Raw genomic sequence first — 18,237 nt, 5'->3', positions numbered from 1 at the left:
AAAAGTAATGTGAAATAATCTAATACTTCTGCTACGCCGACATCAAAAATATCATAACATTTTTCCTTACAAAATATATACCATTTCTTTAAATAACAATTATATTGCTTAAGTGTGGTTTCTGTAAGTGACGCTAGCATGATGTCTGCCGCTTCTGCAGGAGTGCCTTGCCTCATGAACGCCGCCCGGACAACACTCCGGCAACCAGGGTAAGGCTCCTGTGCAGCTTGTGTTCGACACTGTAAGGTGTAGCGTTAATTATTTCTTAGTGAATTATAAGAATTAAAATAAATATATTCTCATATATTTACAACATTTAATCTTGTCGTTATGACAAATAAATAGGAAATGATAAGTATCGACGTCGATACTGTCGATACTATCGACTTTCCCAATCCCGCGGACTTGTTTACGCGATATCGCCGGCGCCATGTTATAACGGTGCCTCGGCCCGGAGAAGAGATCAAACTGCAGCGCGGTGCGCACGTCGCTCGTGCACAGATATGGGCCGCGCCCTTGAATCGTCATGTGTGAATTTTTAATAGTTATATGAAACCTAAAATACATAGTTAATTTATAAAAGGTGCATCTCGTTTGTTACGACACTTCATTACAAATCAAGTGCATATATTCCCCCACTTTGGGTAAGTTTGAACACATACCTATCTTAGTTTTAAGTTTCCACTGCTTCGAAGCTGGTGACCTAGCCATACATTGTGAATGCTATTGCACTATCTATGTACAAAATACCTTTAGCCTTTTAGTTTTAATGGGCATAACTTTATTGCATACCTAATACCTATTATGTATAGTCATAACCTTCTAGCCTCCATACTATCGCGCCTTGCCAATAGCAGCCTTACGCTTATGCCTTTAAATCATAATCATCTCCGTTCTGAATCATCATTTATCGACCGCCACAGACAAACTGAATTAGTTTTAATAACTAGGTACTAGAATGCCTTTGTAAATGTGGCGGGACGATCCACGAGTACATTAAGACTCCGGAGCCTAACACAGTGGAATAAAATTCCAGGGACTACTCGACGGGCTCACTACTATCACGCCCGCAAACCTTCACCCTGCCTGGACGCCTCTGCCCGCTCGCGTCGAACGCCGCGTCACACGCCACTACCGACGCCAGGACGCCAGGACAGTAACGCTCAGCTACGCTGCGATCCATTTGCCATCACCACCGTAGGCCTACGACCCACGTCCCTAAATAGACCTAATAAATAGATTTAACACTTTGTAGCCTAGACTTCTTTCTCAGAACTGCCCTAGATACCTATCGCTACAAGTGGCGCCTTCAACTTGGTATCAAGGTGGTTTCTGTGGTATTTTGGATCGTTGAGTAGTTTGTTTTGTGTGCGTGTTGTTTTGTGAAGTCTTGTTTTTTATTTTAAATTGTGCTTAACAACTTGGGTCTAGAGATTGGACACGGCAGTTATCGATATCGATAAAACCGATATTTTGTAACAATACTTTAGACACTAGTTGTATTTTGTTTTGCCTTTCTGTAACTTATTTTTCTCTCAATCACCATCCGTTTTCTTATCTTATCTTTCGGTGCTATACGATTTATTTTCTTTTTCTCCTACTTCCTCCTATCTTATTTTATATTAATAAAAACAAGTCACTACTTTCACTTTCGCTCTCTCTGTAACAGAACGGAGTAGTTTAGAAAAACCCTAATAATTATACGTGTGCAAACTTACCCAAACGTTGTAAAATACATTCTACATCATGACATCGGAAATAAAATTCATGTCACTTCAAAAGGCGGAGCTTGCGTATGAAGTAGAGATTAGAGGGGAATCCCCCGCTGATAATGTGATGGATTTACGTAAACAAATTACGAAACTCGTGCGGCTTTATCCTTCTGATGATATTTTATTGTCACCATTTGATCCTGCAGTAGATGCAGCGGCAGTGGAGGAAAGCTTGTCAAAAATAGCTAAAAACATAAAGTGTTTAAATGAAAACTTTGACAAAAACCTTTTAGCTCGAACTAAAAATACAATGAATCACATTTTCCATCGCTTGAACCGGATTGATTGCTCATCTCAGCCAGATTCATTAACCGCGTGCAACGAATGCTTTAAACTATTCCAAACTTGCAAATCAGCCTTAAACAACTTTGATACTATTGCTGCGGGTTCCACTTCCGAAGATACTCCGAGTCTCATTACGGTAAATTGTGAGCGTGGTTTGTCCTCGGAGTTGTCAAAACTAAAATTTAATGGAAAAACGTGCGTAAGGTCCTTCATCCGCAGTGCATCTGATTTTATCAAGGCCAGGTCGCTATCCTCAAGCAAAGTTTTATCTTTCGCAACCGAGATATTCACCGATGATGCCCTACATTGGTTTAGAAGTATAAGAGATCAAGTTGATTCATGGGAAGATGTCTGTGTTAGGCTCAAGGAGGCCTTCAGTACTCCGAACTATGATTATCGCTTCAAGGACGAAATCAAGGCACGTACACAGGGCCCGCGGGAAAATATTACAATCTACCTTTCAATAATGTCGGGCATGTTTTCACAACTTGATAAACCTCTGCCGGAAGAAGAAAAGTTACAGATATTGCTTCACAATATTCGTCCTTGCTACGCCAACGTGCTCACTTCTTGCTCGGAAATAAAAGATGTACAACAATTGCAGTCCGTGTGTAAGAACTACGAAAATGTTCAGTCTCGTATGGCTCAATATCGAGAGCCCCCCAAAGCCACGTCTGAGACCCTAGCCCCGGACTTTGCTTATTCTCACGCCTCTACTTCTACTAACGCGTCAAATAAACCATTTTTACAGAGACAGCCTTTTGTAAAAAATTACGACTATAAGTCTCGATTCTCTAACTACGCAAATAAGCCTAATACTATTACGAATATTACTCCTGTCGACGCAGTTGCTGCCGCTACACCAGTTTATGCAATCAATGCTAGGCCGAAATTTTGCCCTCGCTGTCGCGTCAACACTCACTCGTTGAGGAACTGCACCGCAGAACGTGTTATTGTATGTTTTCGTTGCGGTCACCCAGGAGTTAAGTTTCACGACTGCCCTGATTGTCAGAAACAATTATCTTCCTCTACACAGGAACAAAAAACGCATGAAGCAGAATTGTAGTTACTCCGAAGTTAACGACTGGACCGACTGGTTGAAATTTATAAAGAATTTTTTTCGTGTCTATAAAGTAACTTCAATTCTGCAATCACAAACACTAAATAACGATAACAGGGTTTTTATCGATGTTAAAATACAGAATAAAAAAATCTCGGGACTATTGGATTCTGGTGCCGCTGTAACGATTATCGGTAATGGTTTTCACAATGATCCAATATTCTCGCAATTTACAATAGTCAATCCTGACGATACTAACTTAGAGTCAGCTGGTGGGCACAAATTAGAAAGTATTGGTTATATAAATCTACCCGTTCATTTTGAGGGACAGAATCACATCCTTAAGGCATTTGTCATGCCCATTGTCAAAACGCACTTTATATTAGGTATAGATTTTTGGCGGAAGTTTAACTTATGTCCGAAATATATTGCCTCTCTAAATATAAGTGAAACTTCTAATTCAGTTTCTGAGCCCACTATTCCCCAGGAAGTTAAGCATATCACATCCTATCAAAATTTAGATCCTAATCAGCGCTCAGTTGTTGACGATTTAATAAAGAAATTTAAAGCTATATCTTACGAGCAGAAAGGTTTAGGTCGAACCGCGATGATTGAACATCATATACATACAGGTAATGCGTCCCCTATCAGACAACGTTACTACCGTATGTCTCCGGAAAAGACTAAAATTATTAATGAACAGGTAGACGAAATGCTACAACTGGACGTGATTGAACCCTGTGAAAGTGCCTGGTCATCCCCGGTACTAGTAGTCAACAAAAAGAATGGTAAGCCAAGGTTTTGCCTTGATAGCCGGAAACTTAATTCCGTTACAATTAAAGACGCTTACAGTCTTCCGTATATGTCCGAGATCCTTGACAATCTTAGAGACGCGAAATATTTAACGAGCATCGATTTGTCCAAAAGTTTCTGGCAAATACCTATAGCTGCGGAAGACCGCTGCAAAACTGCTTTTTTTGTACCAAATAGGGGGACATTTTCTTTTAAAACAATGGCGTTTGGCCTCACTAATGCCCCTGCCACCCAGCAGCGGCTGGTCGATGCCCTATTTGGACCCGAATTTGAGCTCAGAGTATTCTGTTATTTAGACGACATTATTTGCGTAAGTAATAGTTTTGAAAGCCATGTTGCCTTATTGTCGCGTGTGTTAAACAAACTTCAACAAGCTAACTTGACAATAAATTTTGAAAAAACACAGTTCTTTAGGGACAGCTTAAAATACCTTGGTTACGTAGTCGACTCTGAAGGACTACGTACTGACCCCGAGAAAGTGGAGGCAATTAGAAATTACCCTACACCCACTACAAAGAAGGACGTAAAAAGCTTTTTAGGAAGCGCTTCATGGTATCGCCGATTTGTTCCGAATTTTAGCACCATCGCTGGACCCTTAAATAGCTTGACCTCGGGTAAAAAAGGTGGGTCTCCCTTTGTCTGGACTGAAGAAGCTAATGCTGCTTTTGAAGAGCTTAAAAATAAACTTACCTCTTGCCCCGTATTGGCTTGCCCTCATTATGACCTTCTGTTCGAGGTACACACAGATGCAAGTAATTACGGCATCGGCGCTATGCTCTGTCAAACGATTAATGGTCAGGAACACCCCATAGCATATATGAGTAAGTCCTTGACTGGCGCAGAGCGTAATTATAGCATTACGGAAAGGGAAACCTTGGCCGTCTTGGTCGCTTTGGAGCACTGGCGCTGTTATCTTGATAACGGTCAGACTTTTACGGTGTATACGGATCATGCAGCTTTGAAATGGTTCCTTTCACTCAATAACCCAACCGGGAGGCTGGCCCGTTGGGGTATTCGATTATCCACCTTTAACTTCATTATAAAACATCGTCGGGGCGTGGATAATGTCATACCAGACGCCCTTTCTCGCGCTTTGCCTGTAGCTGTTATTACAATGACCAATCCTTTTTCGCGTACAACTGATCCGTGGTACATAAATAAATATAGCACTTGTCGCACGTCTCCCTCCAGTCTTCCAAACTTCACTATTAATAACAATGTGCTTTACAGACTCTCAAAAAATAAGTGCTCACTAACGTCGGAGTTTGCCTGGAAAGAAGTGGTTCCACGTGAGTTGCGTGATCAAATAATCAATGATAATCATGCAACCCCAACTGCCGGCCACTTGGGCATACATAAAACTTATCACCGTTTGGCCCTGCGATATTTCTGGCCGGGTATGCATTCCGACGTAGTTAAGGTTGTTTCGGGTTGCTCTGTTTGTCTAGCACACAAGCAACCGAACCATACTACGTTAGGGGTCATGGGCAGACCTAAACAATGCTCACGACCCTTCCAAATGATATCAATCGACTTTATTGGTCCTCTTCCTACAAGTAGAAAACAGAACACATTTCTACTCGTAATAGTGTGTTGTTTTTCGAAATATTGCCTCGCATTCCCACTACGACGAGCGAACGCGGAAGCAGTAATCAAACATCTAGAAGACTCGGTCTTTCTTGTTCATGGAGTACCTCAGACAGTGTTCTTGGATAACGGGAGTCAGTTTATAAGTAAAAACTTAGATTCGTTTTTCAAAAAATATAAAGTGCCCAACGTTTTCTTTACCCCCCGTTATACCCCCAGGTGAACACGGTGGAACGTCATAACCGTACCTTAATTACATGTATTTCTACTTTCATAGAAAACGACCACAGAGCTTGGGACGTTAACTTGCCAAAAATAACCTTTGCTATCAATAACTCACGAAGCGAAGTTACTAATTTCACGCCTTCCTTTCTTGTTTACGCGCGAGAGTTAGTAACGTGCGGTTCGCACTACGTAGATAACGACCTTTCCAATGAAGTAATTTTTCTACCTCGCAGTATTTATGCCGAAAATGTTGGTCCCATGGCAAATATATTTGATGAAGTCCAAACTCGTCTTTGGCAAGCTCACGCAAGAAACACCTCTCGCTACAACTTAAGACGCCTACCAACCGAATTCAACGTCAATGACATAGTTTGGAGAAAAACCTATTATCAAAGTGATAAAGACCATTATTTTAGCAAGAAGTTGGCACCGAAGTTTTTAGAATGTAAAATAGTACGTAAAAGGTCTCCTCTAGTCTACGACTTGCAAGATACGTCTGGCAAAGATTTGGGCACTTGGCATATTAAGGACCTCAAACTAGTAAGACGCTCAAGATAATAATTGAATTTAGTACAAATACATATATAAATAGAGTTTAGTTTAGTGTACCTATCGGATTTTTTCATTAAGGTGAACAAAAATCCTTCCCTAGGGAGCGGGGTAACTGTAGCGTTAATTATTTCTTAGTGAATTATAAGAATTAAAATAAATATATTCTCATATATTTACAACATTTAATCTTGTCGTTATGACAAATAAATAGGAAATGATAAGTATCGACGTCGATACTGTCGATACTATCGACTTTCCCAATCCCGCGGACTTGTTTACGCGATATCGCCGGCGCCATGTTATAACGGTGCCTCGGCCCGGAGAAGAGATCAAACTGCAGCGCGGTGCGCACGTCGCTCGTGCACAGATATGGGCCGCGCCCTTGAATCGTCATGTGTGAATTTTTAATAGTTATATGAAACCTAAAATACATAGTTAATTTATAAAAGGTGCATCTCGTTTGTTACGACACTTCATTACAAATCAAGTGCATATATTCCCCCACTTTGGGTAAGTTTGAACACATACCTATCTTAGTTTTAAGTTTCCACTGCTTCGAAGCTGGTGACCTAGCCATACATTGTGAATGCTATTGCACTATCTATGTACAAAATACCTTTAGCCTTTTAGTTTTAATGGGCATAACTTTATTGCATACCTAATACCTATTATGTATAGTCATAACCTTCTAGCCTCCATACTATCGCGCCTTGCCAATAGCAGCCTTACGCTTATGCCTTTAAATCATAATCATCTCCGTTCTGAATCATCATTTATCGACCGCCACAGACAAACTGAATTAGTTTTAATAACTAGGTACTAGAATGCCTTTGTAAATGTGGCGGGACGATCCACGAGTACATTAAGACTCCGGAGCCTAACACAGTGGAATAAAATTCCAGGGACTACTCGACGGGCTCACTACTATCACGCCCGCAAACCTTCACCCTGCCTGGACGCCTCTGCCCGCTCGCGTCGAACGCCGCGTCACACGCCACTACCGACGCCAGGACGCCAGGACAGTAACGCTCAGCTACGCTGCGATCCATTTGCCATCACCACCGTAGGCCTACGACCCACGTCCCTAAATAGACCTAATGAATAGATTTAACACTTTGTAGCCTAGACTTCTTTCTCAGAACTGCCCTAGATACCTATCGCTACAAAGGGGAGGACAATAAATTTGGTTTAGGTGGGAGTTCTATTCGTTCAGAAATCAATAATCTCTCAAAAAGAGGAAACCAGGGTTGTGTAGGCCATAGTGGCACAACAACAATGCCCTCCGCTTTATCTGTTATTATCTTTTGCAACATCCTAAGTATTAGACAAAATGGTGGAAAGGCGTAAAAGAAATACGACGACCAAGATATGGTAAACGCGTCGATATTGTACGCGTCAGGATCACGATGCCACGAAACAAATCTAGTACATTTTTTGTTTATTCGACTCGCAAAGAGGTCAATCTCTGGACTTTTGTTTAAAAAATTACAAATTTTCCGAAAGGCACTGTCGGCTAGCTCCCACTCAATGTCTGCATGTTTCCGGCGTGATTCTGCATCTGCTATATCGTTGTTTTCTGATCGAACGTACGAATCAAATATATGTATATCGCGTTCCTCGCACCATTGCCATATCTGTCGGCTTAATTCACTCAGATGTGGGAATCGAACACCACCCATGTGATTGATATATGAAATCGCAGTGGTATTGTCTATCCTTAGCAAAATCTCACAATTTTTGTAATCTTTAGCAAATATTTTTAAACCAAAAAACGCGGCAGTTAACTCTAGACAATTAATGTGTTGCCCAAGCTCATGACTGAACCACTGACCACTGGCTGTCATATCTGAGCAACTTGCTCCCCAGCCTGTTAGCGACGCATCAGAAAATATCTCTAATTGATAATTTCCTGTCTTGATCGGATTACTACATGTTTCTATATTATATATCCACCAATCTAGATCATCATCTAAGCTACCCGGAATGCTAATGTATTGATCATAGTCATCATTTTTACTTAAATAAAGAAATTTGATTCTTTCCAATCTCTTAGTATACAACCAGCCGTATGGTACTGCCGGACAAACAGAAACTAATAATCCTATCAAGTGTGCGAAATTACGAAGTTTACATCTTCGAATGGATTTAAAGTATAAAAGTTCGTCTTTAATCCTCTCTCGTTTTTCGCATGGAATATTAATTGTCAAATTTGCAGAATTGAAACTAAACCCAAGAAAATTTGCCGTTCGACTTGGTGTACCTATTGATTTATCAACATTTATTGTAAATCCTAATGATTCTAACAAGTCTTTCATTACATTAAAGTTATGTAAGCAGTTAGAATACGTGTCACCGAAGAGTAACAAGTCGTCTAAGTAAACGACTGATAAAAAACCTTGATTGCGCAAAAACTGCACAACAGGATGCATTAACTTCGTGAATATGTACGGAGCAATATTTAGGCCGAATGGACATACCAAGAATTCGTATGTTTTGTTTTTCCAAAGAAATCGTAAATATTTTCTGTAATCAGGATCAATATTTATCGCAAAATAGGCGTCTTTCAAATCTATTGAACACATGTAAGCGTTTTTTGATAAAAGTCTCATTGCTGTCCTATAATCTTCGAGTTTGAAGTGCGGGGTACATACAGGGTTACTTTTTAGTCAGTTAACAAACTTCGTATAAATGATCGCTAAGGTAAATGAAATATACGTTTTGTTTTATTTTTATCCCATCTCAAATAAAAAAAAAGAAAATTGCACCCAAATTATTCCACAAAAACAGTAGAAAACTTGGTCACCCTAGTTACTGACGGCAGCGGCGGAGGCGAGGAGTGAGCGGGGCACTCGCGCGCGGCCAGTGGCAGCGCTTGCGCAGGGGGTGGGGAGAGGCGGGTGGGCGGGGAGCTGAGCGGCGTCGGCAGGGTTCAAAGATGGCAGCTTTTGTTCTTAGCCGCGCCGGTTTTACAGCGATTACAAATTTTCCTTCATACTTTCACGGGCTTAGGACCGTCAAAGCCCATGTCGATAGTCAATAAAAAACATTTAACATTTTAAGACAAATTAATTCACAGAAGAAGTCGATAAAGTGAAAAACGACATGTGCTTAGGCAAATTGGAATCAGCTATTTACAATAATCGTTTGATTTAGGTACTTACAAATGGAGTCCATTTCTCCTCACTTAACTCACTTACACTAATTAAATTGTTTGCAGACATGACATGGGAGACGAGCATTAGGCAAACCGGTATTTCTTAACACAGGCAGTATCTCTGCCTCGTACAACCTACGAGCCGCTCGCAGATTGTTATTAGCCCTGGCGTACACTCTCACCATTTCATAAAACTCGCGGTTTGAGTACATCGTTTCGCGTTAGCTCACTGGCGTGCGAGGAAAACATAAAACGACTATCCGTAAGAGAGCGCGGCGTGAGACTGAGGGGCGGTGTTTCTTTTGTAAAGCGGCGAGCGGCGCGCGCGCTCCCCCGCCCCCGCCGCGCGCACACCCCCGTCATACCCAATCATGCGCCGGCCGGCCGCCGCTGAACTCAAATGAACCCAAAATCAGCTGTGTGTAGGGTGTCCGTAATTTGTAAAAATTATGAGGAATCAAAATAAAAAAATAATAAATCTTAAAAATAATGTTTTTTTATTGAAATGGGTTCTATCAACGATACTGAATTCAGGGTTTTTTTTTGTAAGGCGACTAAAAAATAACCCTGTATAAACTTATTCAATGATTTTAAATTTAGAATGAATCTATTTTTTCCATTACTCTTTTTAATAAGAAAAATACTGGACAAGAATTGATCCTGACACGGATCACATTCTTGTATGGCACCAGCACTAATAAGTTTTTTGACTTCCTCGTTCATACTCGTCTCGTGTGCAACCGACTCGGGTTTGTTAACAGGAATATTCGATTGAGATATACAATCCGATATTGGAATACGCACACCACGGACCCAAGACAATACGGTGGGATCCTTGGTAATGCCTAACCATACTTTATAAAAAAATCGAAGTCTACCAGCCTGAGGTTGTGTATCAGTATCCGATGCTAGCGGCGCGAGGTCCGGGTGTGCGGCCGCGGCGGCGGCGCTCGGCCGTCGCTCGCGCGGCGGGACGGCGGCGGCGGCGGCGGTCTGCGCCCGCCACGCGTGTAGCTCGTCCTCGCTGGCGTCTGGCGACTCTGGCGAGGCGGCGGCCGCGACGCCGACGACGGCTGCCCCCTCCAGTTTAAAGCCCTCGATGTCGACGGTCCTGCTCCTGCCTGTTGGTGCTTGGGCGTCCATTTAGGCTTTGTGACAGTCGGTCTCAATTCCGCTCCGGTTTTAGTCATTGCTTTTATTGACTTCAGACTTTCTTGTAAGTCTTTACCAAAAAGCAAACTATCGCGCTTTAAGTCCTTAATATTATCCTTAATCTCCTTATTTAAACTAGGCACCAAGAAATTACGCCTGCTCTGAGTCTCTGAAAAATGTAAGTGACATAATAGTCTACCTGTATCGCTCAGTGACTTTATGATCCCCTGTTTGTTGTTGTCTAAAGTTGAATCTGTTGTCAAGATATTCGACAATGTATTGGCAACTCCTGTTATAATAGTCGAGAGCAACTTTTGCTTGTCACTTAGAATATTATCCCGTTTTAAAACATTATCATTACACGCCACCTTAATCTCGGGATTGAGTATAGGAGCTTGCGCTAATTTTAAATTTTCTGGTATTTCGTAACGTTTTAAAATATCATTCTTAATATCGTCCTTCATACCATTAACTAGAATGTCGGACCATCTCGTCGAGATATCGTCGTGAATGCAAGGACCAAATGTTTCTTCTTTTACGGGCTCATCGCCCAACAAACATAATAAACCGGGATCAAGCGCGGTCACAATCGGCGTAGATTCTTGTAAACCAATTTGTTCACCGGTCACCTGTGTGGTGGTAGCTGCGGATGTAGGCGCGGGAGCGGGCGCAGCCGGCGTGGTGGTCGCGGCCGCGGGCGCGCACGCCGGCGCGGCGGCGGCGGCGGGTGCGGGAGGGGCGCGGGGGCCGGCGCGTCCACCGCGCGGGGCCCGGCGGCGCTTCTATTCTGTATGACCACCGATCGCAGCCCGCCAGCAGCAGGCAGCGCACCCGACGTTGAAGCACCGACCTCATCATCGGTTAAGTCGTATACAGTATTGTTGGTCAATGGGGATTCTGTAACAATACGGTCAAATACCCTTCACAATGCTGCTCTAATTTCAGCAACAAAAAATAAGTGTCCATTATCTTTGACCCTTATCTCTAGACATAATGTTTTCAATCAGAGACCAACGCTTATACTGGTCAGACATCATAAGCGGCTCGGTGATCTTTGTGAATTGCCCATTTGGTAGGGTAATAGGTAGTGTTTCTACCGCCTACTTCCTCGATGTTGGATGTTATACTATAACTACGTACGTATCTACATACGTATCTACATATCTATATACCTACGTATAGTACACATATAAGTCGTTGTAATTAACGTAATTAATGTTCTTAGACATAGGCAGTCGTGCTACAGTCTCGCGGACTGTAGTCTAGACTGATAGCATTGACAATTTGCCGCAACCAGGTATTTTACCTATAGTATTCCGGCATAGCCTCACGGACTGATGCTCTAGGAATATATGTGCTTCCCTTTTACACAGCGATCAACCTCTCGGATTGAACTGAAGGTATAAATTAGGGTCGGTAATAGCCTTACAGACTATACTCATTGCACAATGTATCTATTTAATAAAACAAAGCTGGCATGTACATAGGACACATTCTATCAAATGATTAGACGAAGATAACTGAAAATCTTACCTTCATATTGCGAATCCTCTAGCAAGGGATCGGGCTCACCGATATCTTGGTCCGCATACTCATATTCATTATCTGTATATGAGGACGTACTAGGGCTATAACTACGATGACGGCGCCTGCGACGAATCTTCAATCTTTTCCTCTCGAGACTTCGGATTTTTCTTTCCAAGTAATCTTCCTCATCTTCCTCACGATGTTTGCGTTTTCCCATTTTATCCGCAAACACAAAACACTACACTAAACTTAGTAAAAACACAATTATTTCACTAACAAAGGAAAAGTACGTGCACGATGGCCGCCACACAAAACGTGTATGAAATACCCCCAATTTAGGCGAGATATTTTTTTGTTAAAAATGTTACTCTAAAATTGTGTACGATGGCAGCACATTCGCGTGCTACTACATGTAAAGTATAGTGTAATCACGAAGGGCGAATCACAGAAGTTTAATGGCGTACATTGAAGCTAATATTTATTTTGTATGAAAAATTAAAAATTTAAAGACTTCATAATTTTTAAAAGTCACTGAACAAATGTTGATCAGTATAAGGAGAATAGCCTACAGTTCAATTCTTCGCCTTTGTTACAGGCCCCACTCTGTAAATCTGGGGACGAGATCATAAAAAATATTAGGTATATTAAAATCTAAAGCTGAAAATTAACTAATATTACTAGTATGTACATGATATACATTCAGATGGAAGTAAATTGTACATATTGTTAATATTCTGAAAATTTACAGACCAGTGAAGAATGAGCAGACCAATGTTAAATTAACTCGTATTCAGAATGTTATTCATTTGAGCAGTCTTTCACCGTATTAACTATTTTAAATTTCGGTAAATTAACCTATAAAAAATAAAGTAACAATTTTACAGCAAAATTAATTGCAAAGTTGATTTAAATCGTCCTGTGAAAGCTGAATTTCGAACATACTTAATTATTAAAATTGTTTCAAAACATTCCCATTAATATTCTCAAAAAATGCTAAAACTTTTCAGCCTGCTACTAGAATGAGTTTTTCTCGCTGAAAATGGAACTTCTGAATTTAAATCGAATCGAGCAACATTTGGAGGCCAATTCAAACATATTTCTCCATAATTTGATTTATACTTTATATCAGTCACCTGTGTATCGCTATTAACAATATACGGCTCATGTTTAACTGAGCCCCAAATTTAACAACATTTCACACCAAATAAAATACATTTTAGCACCAATTTTAGTAAATGAGCACCAAAATCAGTGTACCAATTTAATGAAAAATGGTAACCAAAAATGGTATTTTTTGCTCTAGAAAAAATAATTCTTTACCCAAAAATTGTAAATGATCACCAATATTCAAACACCATTTTATTGTGAAATGGACACCAAAATTTTAACATCTTGCCGTGCTATTAAAGTACATAACACCCAAAATAATCGTCGTAAACCCAAAAATAATTAATGAGCACCAATATTGCTGCCGCATTTTAATACAAAATGATACTCAGATTCCGTAGGCCTAAAAGTTGTCGTGTGCTTGTTGGTCGCAGTTCTAACCTAACCTAACCCACTTTTTGGAAGCAGGCCGTTTGTGTGTGGTCGCAGTTCTAACCTAACCTAACCACTTTTTAGAAGCAGTTCGTTTGTGTGTGGGTAGCAGTTCTAACCTGACCTGACCCACTTTTTGGTAGCAGTTCCTCTATGTGTGGGTCGCAGTTCTAACCTAACCTAACCGACTTTTTGGAAGCAGTTCGTTTGTGTGAGGGTCGCAGTTCTAACCTAACCTAACCGACTTTTTGGAAGCAGTTCGCTGTGTGTGGGTCGCAGTTCTAACCTAACCCACTTTTTGGTAGCAGTTCCTCTATGTGAGGCTCGCAGTTCTAACCTAACCTAACCGACTTTTTGGAAGCAGTTCGTTTGTGTGTGAATCGCAGTTTTAACCTAATCTAACCGACTTTTTGGAACCAGTTAACCGACTTTTTGGAACCAGTTATTCTGTGTGTGGACTGTGTGGGTCGCAGTTCTAACATAACCGAACCCACTTTTTGGTAGCAGTTACTCTATGTGTGGCTCGCAGTACTAACCTAACTGACTTTTTGGAAGCAGTTCGTTTGTGTGGGTCGAAGTTCTAACCTAACCGACTTTTTGGAAGCAGTTCGTTGTGTGTGGGTCGCAGTTCTAACCTAACCTAACCACTTTTACGAAGCAGTTCGTTTGTGTGTGAGTCGCAGTTCTAACCTAACCTAACCACTTTTTGGAAGCAGTTCGTTGTGTGTGGGTCGCAGTTCTAACCTAACCTAACCACTTTTTGGAAGCAGTTCGTTTGTGTGTGGGTCGCAGTTCTAACCTAACCTAACCGACTTCTTGGAAGCAGTTCGTCTGTGTGTGGATCGCTTCGCTGTCTAATGAGACTGGTCAAAACGCGCTGTGCATGAGGTGCGGTGTACATGAGTTTAGCGGGAGGGGCTACTAAATTTGGTGTCATTATATTCGATAATATACCTATTTGTACATTTTTTGATATACAATTATTTATTTAGGTTACAAAAGCGCATTAATTTGGTGCTTAAATTTGGGGCTCATTTACTATTTTTGGTACTAGTTTACAATTTAATGTGAACGGTTTACTAAAACTGGTGGCAGTTGTATAATTTTAAGTATGATTATTTTAGTGCTCAACTACTTTTTTTGGTTGCAAGTTTGGGGTACCTACCAAAACTTTTTTTGCTGCTCATTTAAATAGTTGCCTTAATATACATCGCAAACGGTCTAAAACGTAAAGTGACCACTTTTTATATTATCACATTTATATAGGTAGATTAGGTTCGTTAGGTATCTTCAAATGGCCGAAGGCCAATCTACACAGAATAGGAGCCCTGTGAAAGCGGGGCTCCATCGATATCGATTTTTCAAAGTGAAGGAAGATATTAAATCGAGAGTGAAGGCATTTTCTGGGCGGGCTCACTCTATCGTAGGCCGTCTTGGTCTTTAGCTAGTCTGTGGCCAAGAGTACCTAAGCCTATTTATAGTAATAATATCAAACAAGAGCGTGTCGGGCCACGCTCAATGTAGGGTTCTGTAGTTTTCCGTATTTTTCTCAAAAACTACTGAACCTATCAAGTTCAAAACACTTTTGTGTTTTTTTTTTTCATTATTAAACATAATTATGGTTCAAAAGTTAGTACGCACGCACTTTTTTTTCCTTTAGGAGCGATTATTTCCGAAAATATTAATATTATCAAAAAACGATCTTAGTAAACCCCTATTCATTTTTTAAATACCTATCCAAGAATATATCACACGTTGGGGTTAGAATGTCCGTCCAAGTACAGAATCAGCAAACAAGTCCTATACCATTGCATAGAGGTGTGAGACAAGGGGACGTCATCTCCCCGAAATTGTTCTCAAATGCAATGGAGGACATGTTTAAGACTCTGAGCTGGAAAGGACGTGGCATCAACATTAATGGCGAGTACATCTCTCACTTGCGATTCGCTGATGATATCGTCATCGTGTTAGAAACGCTGCAGGACCTACAACAGATGCTGAACGACCTGGCTGACTCTTCTGTACGCATCGACCTACGGATGAACTTGGATAAAACCAAGGTCATGTTCAATGAACATGTACTACCGGAACCGATCGCGGTCCACGGCGCCGTTCTCGAAGTTGTTCAAAGATATGTTTATCTCGGGCAAACATTGCAGATGGGTAGAAACAACTTCGAGGATGAGGTGAATAGAAGAATTCAGCTAGGTTGGGCAGCATTTGGGAAGCTACGTCGAGTTTTTTTTTACATCGTCCATCCCACAGTGCCTGAAGACAAAAGTCTTCAATCAGTGCGTCCTACCCGTCATGACGTACGGGGCCGAAACGTGGACACTGACGGTACGGCGCTGGTCCACAAGTTCAAAGTCGCTCAGCGGGCTATGGAAAGGGCTATGCTCGGCGTCTCTCTGCGGGATCGAATCAGAAATGAGGTTATCCGGCAGAGAACCAAAGTGATCGACATAGCCCACCGAATTAGCAAGCTGAAGTGGCAGTGGGCTGGCCATATTAGCCGTAGAACCGACAACCGTTGGGGTAAACGAGTTCTTGAGTGGAGACCGCGTCTCGGCAAGCGTAGTGTAGGACGGCCTCAGGCAAGGTGGAGCGACGATTTGCGCGGGATGGCTGGCAGCAGCTGGATGCGAGCAGCCGAAGATCGGAAACGGTGGCGTGAAATTGGGGAGGCCTATGTCCAGCCAGTGGACTGCGATAGGCTGATGATGATGATGGGGTTAGAATGAAAAAAAATATCAGCCCCTACTTTACATGTAGGGGGTACCCTAAAAAAACATTTTTTTCCATTTTTTATTTTTGCACTTTGTTGGCGTGATTGATATACATATTGGTACCAAATTTCAGCTTTCTAGTGCTAACGGTTACTGAGATTATCCGCGTACGGACGGACGGACGGACGGGCAGACAGACATAGCGAAACTATAAGGGTTCCTAGTTGACTACGGAACCCTAAAAAAAGACAAAACGTAAAAATACTGTAGGCATTTCGCGTTCTAGACCATCCACGAATAAAACCCGTAAGAACCGGTCGAGTGGTAAGTATAAGCTGTTGACATGATTTAGATATCATTCAGTTGATACAATGTAAGTTCGAATTGCCCTCTGGCAAACTTTTTTATTTTGTGTCTGTTTCTGTTTCATAATTACTTCGTGCGACGACGCAACTGTGTTTGACAGGTGAAGCGTGCTCTAATTGCCAGCGTCGAATTTACGTCTCGCTCTTTCAATATTATGCTAACTCGAGTGTGAGAGAGAAGGAACAGTTTTGGTATTCAAATTTTGTAAACACGATAATAATATGAGTGTTGAGTTTTATAAAAATTTAAAGCGAGCTAATATCTATCAAAGAGTTGTTAGTTTTACAAAGGACAAAGTTGTAGTTTAATATATCGTATCAATAATTGTGAGTGTGAACGAGAAAACGTCCCACTTTGTCGATTGCTATAAAGTCGCTTTGTTAGTTTATTCATATAAAAATACAAATAAATCTCGCCTTGATGGTAACCGACAAAGTGGGACGTATTACTAAATACACTCACAATTGTTAACTAAACAAGCGAAAGATCCAGAAATTGTATTCTTGAACGTTGCTGTTTCAAAGCAAGAATTAAAAAAAAATATGCTGCCGATTGAGACAAAACATTTTTCACAAAGAAAATAGTATTTCAAGATAACAAATAAATTGCTATTTTTATTAAGGAATACCTTTACCAGTAAGTCGAAGGCCACGGCAAGAAACAAAAAAACAGACAAAAAAATCTAAACGACCCCTAACAGCAACCACTCTAAACAAATCAAATCCCCAAAAGCAAATTAAGACAAAACGTTTTAATGAAATCGCTATTGTACTTAAGATTAAAATCTCTGTTTAATTTTAAGGGCGGGTTTTATTTTTAATTTGTTCAGGAGCTTAAGGCGAAGCTTACATGGAGCGAAATTAAATAAAAACAACGTTTCATTACCGTCTTATAAAGGTGACACATCGCTACTCTGGTTTTAATTAAAGTAATTAACCTACATTTCACCTTTGTAGACATTTTCTTCTAGAAAATTTAAGACTATCTTAGGATAGATCATCATCCTCCTTGCGTTATCTCAGCATTTGCCACGGCTCATGCGAGCCTGGGGTCCGCTTTGACAACTAATCCCAAGATTTGGCGTAGGCACTACTTTTACGAAAGCGACTGCCATCTGACCTTTCAACCCGGAGGGCAACTAGACCTTATTGGAATTAGTCCGGTTTCCTCACGATGTTTTCCTTCACGAAAAGTGACTGGCAAATATCAAATGACATTTCGCACATAAGTTCCGAAAAACTCATTGGTGCGAGCCGGAGTTCGAACCCGCGACCTGTCCTCCGGAACGAAAGTCACACGCACTTATCGCTAGGCTACCAGCACCCTATCTATCTATCTAGGGGTATCTTAGTATAGATATTTTCGTAAAATGGTTAGAAAGAGGCGCATAATAATTATGTTTTTTAAATGAGAAGTAGTTAAACAGGGTGTTACCACCACCCGGACCTTTATTAAAACCAATAATAATACAGTTATTTA

At 41.0% G+C, this 18,237-nt stretch overlaps 2 protein-coding genes across 2 annotated transcripts; one reads left to right on the top strand and one right to left on the bottom strand.

Annotated features, from left to right (window-relative positions):
* Positions 1-257: 257 nt before the first annotated feature.
* On the top strand, positions 258-3,123 carry LOC125229878. The gene is made up of 2 exons (XM_048134816.1): positions 258-644; positions 1,037-3,123. Exon 2 carries the CDS (start codon positions 1,747-1,749, stop codon positions 3,121-3,123), a length of 1,377 nt encoding a protein of 458 aa, XP_047990773.1. The 5' UTR covers positions 258-644; positions 1,037-1,746.
* Positions 3,124-11,225: 8,102 nt separating this feature from the next.
* Positions 11,226-12,544, bottom strand: LOC125229877 (protein enabled homolog). Its single transcript, XM_048134815.1, has 2 exons — positions 12,134-12,544; positions 11,226-11,497 (listed from the first exon to the last, which is right to left on the bottom strand). Exons 1-2 carry the CDS (start codon positions 12,342-12,344, stop codon positions 11,226-11,228), a joined length of 483 nt encoding a protein of 160 aa, XP_047990772.1. The 5' UTR covers positions 12,345-12,544.
* Between the last annotated feature and the right edge of the window lie 5,693 nt (positions 12,545-18,237).

Source organism: Leguminivora glycinivorella, chromosome 9, assembly GCF_023078275.1.
Source record: "Leguminivora glycinivorella isolate SPB_JAAS2020 chromosome 9, LegGlyc_1.1, whole genome shotgun sequence".
Taxonomy (NCBI): Eukaryota; Metazoa; Arthropoda; class Insecta; order Lepidoptera; family Tortricidae; genus Leguminivora; species Leguminivora glycinivorella.
This window is presented reverse-complemented; position numbering and strand designations above follow the sequence as displayed.

What these genes read in the sequence shown, in the direction of transcription:
- LOC125229878 (XM_048134816.1), top strand. Translation starts at nt 1,747, where the DNA reads ATGACATCGGAAATAAAATTCATGTCACTTCAAAAGGCGGAGCTTGCG.
- LOC125229877 (XM_048134815.1), bottom strand. Translation starts at nt 12,344, where the DNA reads ATGGGAAAACGCAAACATCGTGAGGAAGATGAGGAAGATTACTTGGAA. An exon ending in AGAGGATTCGCAATATGAAG is followed by an intron (nt 11,498 to 12,133) that starts GTAAGATTTTCA and finishes GTATTGTTACAG; the next exon opens with AATCCCCATTGACCAACAAT.